Here is an 11,127-nt window from a genome sequence, read left to right as displayed (position 1 = left end):
CTGGAGCATGGGAAGCTGCCTTATATCAAGTGCACATCGGTCCATCTAGCTCAGTGTTGTTGACACTGACTGGCAGCAACTCTCCAGGATTTCAGACAGGGAGTCTCTCCTAGCCCTACCTGGAGATGCCTGGGATTAACCCTGCATGCAAAGTAGGGATGGAAAGAGTTTGGTTCTCTCAGTTTCTCATTGTTCCAATCTTAAATTCATTTATCCACATTTCGGCAGATCCACATTTTTCCTTTTAAAAAACCCTCAGGAAAATTCTCCAGCATTTTAGTGTGAATTTCTCCTAATAAACACATTTTTGTAGGCAGTGTTGACTAATGTACAGAAGGTTGCAAGCAATTTTTCGTGCATTTTTGTACGTTATTTTCACTCATATATTCACTGTTATGCACACTTTTCTCTAATATTTGCATTTTTGTAAACATTGTTCGACTGGCAAACTTCACTGCAAAATTCAGATAAGTGCAAATGGTTTCAGTTCTCAGATTGTTTCAGAAAGTGTGAACTTGATAGATTTGGTTTGAAATGCAAACGGAATCTAATTTCTTGTCCATCCCTAATGCAAAACAGATGCTGTACCACTGGGTGATGACCCTTCACCTAGGGACTACAGGGTTAGGCAGAAAGGGTCCCTGCATATCAGAGCTTCTAAGACTCTGTCTCCAAGCTTAGCTCATGACTCCCATTCTCAACCGTGTTCAAACGTAGCACAAGAAGCTATGGTTGTGAGGGAGGGGGAACTGCAGTGCACATGCAGAGGAGGTGCTTGTATGTGCCTAAAAATGTCTCTGAAGGGCCACATCAGCACACTGGTTCCTCCCTCATCTTACTGTTATTCATAAGAATGGAAGAACTCTTGATTATAGTCCCTGCTGAGGAAGGATTTCTGACCTTTGACCCTTTTCAGACCCTCATTAAAGGGATTGCTGCTTGTCTTTGCATCTTAGCCATCTAGGCCACTCCAGGCCTTAGCTATAAAATGCTTGCTTATAAAACACAATGTATTCGAAGCAATATTTTGAGGAACTATGATCTGCCTAAGAGTAAAAGCACATATGAAGTAAGAATTAGGAAAGTGTGTGGTTAGGCTTTAACAACAGTAGAATGTCACAGAATGATGTTATGAAGCCTGAAATGGTTTTGGAACTGTTTAGAATTTTAGAATGCATCTCTGAAAAATGTAGGCAAGGCCGAAACGTGCTAAGTGACCATCCAAAGTGGGAAGGCATGGTTATTTGGATTGGTAAAGGTGTCATGTGTGCATGACATGTAATCATTATAAGCTGTGCATCACCTCTTTTCTGTAGAGTTGGTTCCACGGAGCCTCTCTTCCAACAGCACTATTGGTATATGTATTTCTCAATAAACTCTGTCCTCTGGAGCACAATAAATTGACTGGGAAATTTTTCCTTCCACACTGCTTAGACAGAGATGTACTCTAAGTGTAATGCTGGCCAGTGAATTAGAGTTAAAGTCAATCAGTGAGTTCTCCTAAGATTTTATACATGTCTCTAGGTCCAGTGCTGGGATTCATCCATAATGGCACGTGGAGGCATGGATTCATCATGTGTGGATCCAAGCCGGAGGAGCAACATGAGCAACAGGACTGCATTCTTGATGTAAGAAAATCTACCATAGGTTCAAGATTACAAAGCAAGTCTTTTATTAGGAAGTACTCAGGGCAGTATTCTCAGTGCAAGGATTTCTATTTATGCAATGGGACTTCCCCCCTCTTCTCCCTCTGTGTGAACCCTGCACCCTCCCACATCTGCTTCAGATGGTTGGGGGAACAAGTTTTAGGGGGGTAGGGGGGAGGAGAGGGGGAGAATATTTTGTTGCAGAAGCAGAAATCCTTGCACTGACAACAATTGCCTTAGGATTACGTTGGATTTCACCCACAGTCATTTGACTTAGATGCACCAGGTGTTCACCAAAAATCTGGTAGTCTTTATGGTGCCACAGAACACTTTGATGTTTTTCATCATGAACATGGATTCTTGTATTAAAACAATAACAAACAAACAGTGCATTTGAAGTACCTACAACTGTGTAAATGTTTTAAAAATAAAACTAACTAAATTTAACTATTTGGCACAGGATTCAGAAATGAGTTCTGTGAAAACAGGAATGGAAACAAAAACTGCCAGCCAGTGAATATTCCTTTCCTCCATTGTGGATCGTCTATATATTATGGATTGGAACCAGATTGTTAGTTGAACTTTGTCCTTATTGAAATCAATGGAATTTAAGTTAAGCGATTCAACATGGTGTCTTGGGGAGAGGGGAAAGCTTCATCGTTTTGTTACAATGTGCAAACTAACTGTGCAAACTGTACTGTATCACTTATTCCCTCTCTATTTCCTGTCACATTCTCGCTAGTTACTCACCAAACTTTGCCTCTTCACATTTTGGGCACGTACACAAACACACAACTACTGCCATCCATTTAATATACAGCTTTGAATGCATTTTACTTATGCAAAATCTGACCTTAAAATCTCAGATTTTTTCCCTGACCGTGTTTGGTATAGTGTAGATAATACTGGAAGATTCAGGTCCATATCCTTAGATGTGTGTTTGATTTGTACAAAGTTCCTCTTAATCTTACCACTGTTGAAGAAGTCTTTGGACTTTTCTTTAGATTGCCTCAAGCTTCTTACCATAAGTGTTTGTTGTTGGGTCATGGGAAAAATGGGTGGTCTTGAACAATTGACAAAAAATGGAGAGGAGCCATTGGTTTGTTGCTGTGACAGTCCAAGCCATGAGATCTTTTTAGTGATGGGGTCCCCCAGGGCAACTTGTCTCAGCCTTGGTAAAGGTGAGAGCCGTGGCGATTCCATAATCAAGAAACCAGAGCTGTCTTTTTCTTGGTATTGCCAGGTTGGTGCTGGAAGGCTCTCATCCATTGCTTTCAGAAGGTCTTTGACTCTTGTGTCTGGGCAAACCATAGGACTTTGGTCTACAAGTCTGTTCTCAATTACTGACCTTGGCATTAGTCTACTTGTACATGACATGAGGGACCTCTGAGCCTGGTGGTTCATAAAATATACTGGGTTATTTCCTAAAGCAGAAGGTGGCTTCTCAGATAAATATGATTTTCTTGCTTCTGTGGAACCTTTAATATCTTCTGCATTTTCCTGTGGTTCCAGTTGCGTCTGATTTAATGGCTCACATGAAAAAAAATTATTTGGAGATTTAGGAGGCTCAAAATGAACCAATTCTCTGTCTGCAAACTTGGAAACTAAACAGAATATAAGTATATGAAATCAGTTTATGTAGAAATTAGTTGCAGTAAGCAGTATAGGTATAAATATATGTTCTACTTCAGCTTTGTGACAGACATTCGGTATGATCATAAGATTTTAAAGTTCTTCCAAAGTGATAAAAAAGTAAAAAATGAAGATAAAAATGGATACACTAAGTGTTGGGGAATTACTGATTAGCTCCATATTATCTCCCATGTTATTCAGCATCTAAATGTAACTATTTGAATAATGCTAGTAAATACAAAATAGCATTTGGTATTTTGCAGTGAAATACTCCACCTCTTATAAGCATTAAGGGTGCAATGTATGTCCCTTTAAGATATTTAAAAGCAGGAGCTCAGTCCTTCCTTGGGTATATTCAATGATAGTCCTACTCAGAGTAGACCCATCAAAGTGAATGAACATGACTAACATAGGTTTATTAATTACAGTGGGTGTACCCTAAGTAGGATTTAGCTGAATACAACTCTTGCTTTCTGCTTCCAGTATTAAAAAGGACCCATGCTGGACTATATATGCACACACCTTTCAGACTTCACTAAAGGTCCTGTACTTTGCATCATCTGCTTATCCATATCCAGGTACAAATGTTAAGTGCCCACTGGCTCTAAGTCACAACACATCTGGGTTAATTGTAGCTGAGAAACAATAACCCTGAATGGGTAGGGCCAGAGCCTGGACTCTCATGGGCACCTTCTCTTGAGCTTAAGGAACCAAATGCCTCCCCCAGGACCTCACCAGCCTAGCGGCACAGGGAGTGAACCAGGTGGGAGGCTAGGCACTGGAGGAGGGCCTGGATGAGGGCCAAAGGGGTGGTCCTTTAAGAATCTTGTTAGTCACAAGGGGTGGAGTCTAAGACAAATACTCTGAGACCAGGACCTTAAAAAGGCTATCTGCTCTCAACATTTGTTGAAGCAAGGCTGAGTACACATCATACTTTTAAAGCACCCCCCCAAAAAAGAATCCCAGGTACAGTAGTTTGTAAAGGATTCTAGGAAATGTAGTTCTTTGAAGGTAAACTACAGTTCCTGGGGTTCTTTTTTGGAAGGGATGTACTTTGAATGTATGGTGTATATGCAGCCCAAGTTGGAGCCATCTGTAGTAGTGCTTCTTCTGACTAGCTTGCCTCCTTCTCTGTGGAATCCGGCATTCGACCCAGGGCTGGCGCTAAAGGGTGGCCAGGTCGGATCCCTCAACAGGGTGGGGAAGGAGTAGCACTCCCCTTCCACGATCCGTGCAGGGAGGGAGCTTCCAAGCCACCCACCCATTCGCTGGCTCCACCTACCTGTCTCTCCTGTCTTTTGTGGCTGCACACGCTGCACACACAGGGCTGCCATTAACCAAAATGGTTGCCAAGGTTTCCCTAAGGCGCTGATGCCCCTGCCGCCATCTTGGTTTATGGCAGGGATTTGCCCGCATAGCATGCATGCATGCTATCAACCAAGATAGCGTAGGAGGCTTCAGCCCCTTAGGGAAACCTTGGCTGCCATCTTGATTAATGGTAGCACTGTGTGCGCAGTGTGGGCAGCCGCACAAGACAGGAGAGACAGGTAGGTGGGGCATGTGTGCATGTGTGTGCACCAGGGCGCAGAGCAGGCTGGTGCCCAAGGGCCTCAGCATGCCTGGCGCTGGCCTTGATTTTCAGCCAGAACATAACTTCATGTTACCTGAGGGCTGTGTTCCCTTCTGAGCAACCTTTCAAGGCCCATGTGCCTGTGGTGGGTGGGGCCAGAGGCAAAAGTGGGTGGAGCAACAAATGTGAACTTTACCTTTGTAAAGTAGGCCAGTTTCTAAACACCCCCATTTCCTCCATCCAAACAAAGAAGAGGCATAACTGGCGTTCAAGGACACATTCCATTCTGGGTCTGAAGCATGGTCAATGAAGAGTGTAGAAAAAGGGGTCAAAGACCAGAATGCTGAGGGTTTTTTGGAGAACTGGTTTTATTGCAAGGTAATATTTATTGCTGTTTTAATTTATCATAGCCCCTGATGAAGGCCTGTGATTACGGGCTGAAACGCGTTGGGCTTTTTTGAAAAAACCTTGCAATAAAACCAGTTTTCCAAAAACACCCTCAGCATTCTGGTCTTTGACCCCTTTTTCTACACGTTATATTGGATGCTCACCATCCCTTATCGACTCAATGAAGAGTGTAGCCTGGGGAGAATTCTGTTCTGAAGACCAGACAGACAGACCTGGAGGGCTATATTTGCCCACCATGCCTGCGGTTCTGTCCCCTGATGCACCTTATGTCCCATGGTTACCTTCATGTTGATTAAAGTCCTGCTCACTCCAGCTTTTGTTAACTTAAAACATTCCAGATTATCAAGATACGGAATGCATATTACCTTCTGGCAAAATTCCTTGGTTTTCCAAAGTGATAGCAATTTCATCTTCCTCGATAGTGTACGGCATTTCTGAGTTCAGCACAGAAGGAAACATTTTATTCTCACAGCTTTTCAAGTTTTCTGTTGTAACCTCTTCGGTCTTTTGAGAAGCTGGTATATATGCATCTTGACTTAGGTTCTCAGGAAGTTTGCCATTTAATGTTTCTGGTGCACTCTCTTTCTGTAGGTATATCAGACACTGGTAATATTACTATACACGGAAAAGCTCAAGTGATAAGAAACTGAAATGTTGTAAGTTCAGGTACCTGAATTGGATCTAGACCAAGTTAGCTGAACTTATTTATTTATTTTATTTGTGTCCCACCGTTCCTCCCAGTAGGAGCCCAGGGCAGCAAACAAAGCACTAAAACACTTCAAAACATCATAAAACAGATCTTAAAATACATTAAAACAAAACAGCATTAAAAACATTTAAAAAACAACTTTAAAAAAGGGTTAAAACATTATTAAAAAACATTAAACAATTCTGACACAGATGCAGACTGGGATAGGTCTCAACTTAAAAGGCTTGTTGAAAGAGGAAAGTCTTCAAAAGGCGCCGAAAAGATAGCAGAGATGGCGCCTGCCTAATATTCAAAGGGTCCAATGTGAAACTTGGGTCCAATGTGAAAAGTTAGTCATGACCCAGTTAATTCTCATTGATTTCAACGGGAACTAAGATCAGCTAACTTAGTCTGGAGCTAAACTGACTGACTAATTATGCAAAGACTGGTACTGTGACTGCAAAGATTATGGCAGTGTTCTTCAACCTTGCATCCAAAGGTGTTTTTGGATAACAATTCCCATCATCCCTGACCATTGCCTAAGCTAACTAGGAATGATAGGAGTCAGAGTCTAGCAACATCTGGGGACCCAAGACTGAAGACACTGGATTATGGAATAGGATGTTTACATTTTTGGAATTAATAATCTATATGCAATGCAGCCAATAATATACAAATGAGAGCTGTTATAAGAAATGCATGTTCTACAAATGTACTTGGTATCTCCTGGTAGTGCCATTTTATTCAAATATCTATATTTATTCATTCCTTTCCTTGCTTTTACAACATCTTGAATGTGTCCTCGAGTCCTAAAGTTTGGTAATAACAGTGTAAGAATTCCTTTGCTGGATTATACCAAGATCCATACCGGTTGCTGTGGAGGACTAGTGGGGAGAGAGCTGTTACACTCAGGTCCTGCTTTGGGGCTTCCCATGGGCCACTAGCTGGTACTGTGGTAAACTGACTGTTATCCTAGATGGGCCTTTGGTCTGATCGTGCAGGACTGTCAGAGGCAGTATGCCTTTGGACATCAGTTGCTGGGAATCACAGCTGGGAAGAGTGTTATTGTGCTCATGTCTTGCTTACAGGCTCCCATAGGCATCTAGTTGGCCACTGTGAGAACGGAGTGCTGGATTAGATGGGGCTTTTGGCCTGATCCAGAAGGGCTCTTCTTAAGTCCCTATGCCCAGCCTCTACTTCCTTAGGATCTGTTAACTGTTGTGCCAGTGTCATCTTCTTTACAAGTAGGCACAATAACAACAGGACTGATGTAAAGCTACAACCCATGGCATCACAACACAATCTATACTATGCTATCATACTGTGCAGAAACAGATGGAGATAGGGCCTAAAAGGGGCTTGGTGAGGTTTGCTTTATTTATGCACCCATTTTGGGCACCATGGAACCAACTTTGTTGTTATGTGCCTCCAAGTCAATTACAACTTATGGTGACCCTATGAATCAGCAACCTCCAATAGCATCTGTCGTGAACAACCCTGTTCAGATCTTGAAAGGTCAGGTCTGTGGCTTCCTTTATGGAATCAATCCATTTCTTGTTTGGCCTTCCTCTTTTTTTACCCCCTTCTGTTTTTCCTAGCTTATGAGTAAAAATTGACACACCTAGCATTTTGTATTTAGTTTCACTAGAATGTGGTTGTAACTGGAATGCAATAAAGCTGCCCCAGTGGTCTTTCATCTGATGGTAGGTAATGAGTGCAATCCACCAAAGTTTATTGTGACTAAGTCCCACTGAAAACAATGAAATGGGATGTTATTGTGCTAAACTGAAGCCCCATTGATTTTTTATCTAATCTTTGCTGGGTTGTGTGTTAAAGAAAACTAAAGAAATTAAGATTAAAGCTGCATTCCACTGATGGAAAAACTCATATTTGCTTTAGAGCATCTGAGGATTGGCCCTTCAGATTCAATACTGAATACCAAAGAAAGATGTCTGAAAAATGTAGACTAAGCAGAAAAGTCTCTCAGGGCACATCTACACAACAAATATATATCAGTTTTATAACTTCCCCTGAAGAATCCTGGGAACTGTGAGTTGATTAGAGTGCTGAGAGTTCTCTGTTCGCCATTATTACTACCCCTTACAACCCTGCAGTTTCCAGAGAGAATGGCTATTAAAGAAGCTTGAGGTTGCAGTCCTAAACATAGGAAACTGCCTTATTCTGAGTTAGGCTATGGATCCATCTAGCAGAGGATTATCTACTCTGCCTGGCGATGGCTGTCCAAGGTCTTAGGTAGAGGTATTTCACCCCAGTTAGTTTAAACTGGAGATTGCAGGGACTGAACTGTTAATTTGGAATGTAGACATGTTTAACATCTATATAAACCCTTGAGAGTGGTCATCAGGAGATTTGGGGTGAGGTGTCAGCAGTACCCTGATGATACCCAGCTCTGTTTCTCTGTAACATCTGAATCAGGAGAGGGCATGCAAGCTCTGGACTGGTGCCTGGCTCGGTGGTGGGCTGGATGAGGGCCAATAAACTGAGTCTGAATCCTAGCAAGATGGAGGTGCTGGGGGTTGGTGGTTTCTGAGGTCAGATAGTTGGTCAGTTGCCTGCTTTGGATGGTGCGTACTCCCTCTGAAAGAGCAGGTCCATAGTCTGAGGGTGCTCCTGGATCCATCCTTGTTGCTAGAGGCTCAGGTGACCTCAGTGGCTAGGAGTGCCTTTTACCAGCTTCAGCTGGCAAGACAGCTGTGGCAGTTTCTGGACCGGGATAGCCTGACCACTGTTGTCCATACACTGGTAGCCTCCAGGCTGGATTACTGTAATACACTCTATGTGGGGCTGCCCTTGAGGTTGGTCCGGAAACTGCAGCTGGTGAAAATTCAGTGGTGCAACTGCTCACTGGGGCAGGGTATAGCCAACATGTCATCCAGCTGTTGAATGAATTGCACTGGTTACCTATTAGCTACCAGGCTAAGTTCAAGGTGCTGGTTCTTGTACAAAACCCTATACAGCTTGGAAGTGGACCTTTAATGTTCTGGTACCTACCCATTGGAATTTCCTCCTCTTAAATATTAGGCAGGCACCATCTCTGTTATCTTTTCAGAGTCTACTGAGACCTTCCTCTTTCAAAGCCTTGTAAGTTGAGACCTTCTCCCAGTCTGCGTCTGTGTTGCAATTGCTTTTTAAGATATTTTTAAAGCTTGTTAAAAAAGATGTTTTTAACGATGTTATGTTTTAATATGTTTTTAAAGATGATTTGTTTTAATATATTTTAAAGTCTGTTTTTAGGATATTTTAGAGTGTTTTTGCTGTTTTATTTGCTGCCCTGGGCTCCGAGAGGAAAGCCAGGATATAACTTTACTTACTTTCTTACTTACTAATATACTTTGACAGTGAACCCAACGTAGTATATTAAACCTTGATAAGCACGTTTTTTAAAAGCAGAGGTTTTCCTTGTTGAGCTCTCCTATTGAAATATTTTTTCAAAACTGGTAAAATTTATAGGCTGACTGGCTTTCCCAATGCTTGAATGAATTTTGTGCCTTAGCAGAGTACATTAAAAGACAGAGTCTTCCAGAATCTGAAACTCCTTTGGGTTAATCTATCCCTATCAAATATTTTCAAAACTCAGAGAAATGCAATGATATATGTTATCTTCAAGGACTTTGTGTCCTTGAACAATATGGGTAGGTTAAAAAAATGTACTACTTAAACCACACTGTGGGGATACGAGATGATATAGGAATTTTAGACAATGCAATCAAAGCATCTTTTAGGATTATGCATACTCCTGGTTAAGAAAACAAATTTTCATCTTAGATTTTGCAAATTGTTCCCTTATATACCGTACATCAGAAAACTTGCCATAGCTAGTTTTATAGCCAGGCCTCTTAAGAGCTAATTGGTTAAGCACCCGGGCAGGAAGCTTTTCGGCAGGCATACTATCTCTGCAAGGTTTAACTATAAGGTTTTGATGACAAATTGTAATCATCAGACTCTCTTTTCGACAACAAAACACACAAAATGCAAACAGGTTGCTTGGAGAAATCACTGTGTGTAACAAGACAGGCCATGTTTTATGCTTATCCAATAATTTATGGCTCAACCCTGATCATGGAAAAAGGGTCTTGGTTGCCTGTAGTCATTTAAAATCCAAATTTCCAGTAGGTTTTCCCACCAAACAAAATATCATGACTAAAACTAAACCTTTTGTGACCAGGTGTTTGCAGTCAGGATTTTAGAAAGTGAGAAGTTAAACTTTAATAAATTGAAACTTTAGGGTCTTTCCAGAAAAGAGTTTTACTGAACAACCAAAGCACAGTTATGATTTAGTTGATGAGGGAGTAGGAAATCAAATGTGTGTCCTCATGTCTACTGTGGGAAATCACATTCTTTCAACACTCAAACAGCAATTTTTTGGCACTGAGAAAAAGTGACACACACACACACAGCAGCTAGCACAACTATTAGAATCTGTAGTGCTCTATGAGGTACGGTTGCATTACTTTCATAGGCACCTACTGGCTAGTTCCTGTAACATCACTTGTGATTGTTTTTTAAATACAATTATTTGACTTTTAAAAAAAAGTGTTTATTTTTTAAACACTTCTGCAGAACCTGACTGCTCTCTGCTGTACTATGTCAGTACAGCACTGTTCATCTGCAACACACATATATAGATCCAGTGGCCCCTCTCATTCCCCAGAGTGTCCTGTTCAGAGTGGGATTCACGAGGCTGAGACACAGGTGCAATTAAATCTTGTTTTAGTAATGGATACATCAAAAGCAGTGCACTTCATAGAAACCTCTAAGCTAGCTCACTAGAATTCCCTAACTGCACTCTAGACATGCTCTGCAACGTGTGAAGAAAGTTGACTCAGCAGCTCAAACCAGAGAGCAGCAGTCTTAAGTAGGGAAAGTTTTTGATCGTAATCTCTGACTTCTTCACAAGTCCTGCCTCTGTCCCATCCATTTCTCGCGATGTGGAGAGCGGGGTGACGGGGCGCGCGGTTCCAACGGCTAGTCCGAAAGAACCATCTCCTTAGCAACCGGCTCGAGGTCATGGGGCGGTGACGCACTTGAAACATCCCGAGAGCCGCTTGGTAAAGGGGGAGTCAATGTACGCTCTGAAACATCTGCCAACGGCTCATCCGACCTGTCTGGGGGCGGCGCGCTCTCCTCTTTGGAGACTGCGCCATCCGTGGGAACTGGCCCAG

General features: G+C 42.0%; 1 protein-coding gene across 1 annotated transcript in view; it reads right to left on the bottom strand.

The window, feature by feature from the left end:
• Positions 1–2,483: 2,483 nt before the first annotated feature.
• LOC133384349 (uncharacterized) overlaps positions 2,484–11,127 on the bottom strand; it is a 38,338-nt gene continuing 29,694 nt past the window's right edge. The window contains exons 8-9 of the mRNA XM_061626256.1: positions 5,622–5,841; positions 2,484–3,250 (exon numbers count right to left, since the gene is read on the bottom strand). Of these exons, the coding sequence (XP_061482240.1) occupies positions 2,484–3,250; positions 5,622–5,841 (987 nt within the window). The remainder of the gene's footprint in view (positions 3,251–5,621; positions 5,842–11,127) is intronic.

The sequence above is a fragment of the Rhineura floridana genome, chromosome 4, assembly GCF_030035675.1.
Source record: "Rhineura floridana isolate rRhiFlo1 chromosome 4, rRhiFlo1.hap2, whole genome shotgun sequence".
Lineage (NCBI taxonomy): Eukaryota > Metazoa > Chordata > Lepidosauria > Squamata > Rhineuridae > Rhineura > Rhineura floridana.
This window is presented reverse-complemented; position numbering and strand designations above follow the sequence as displayed.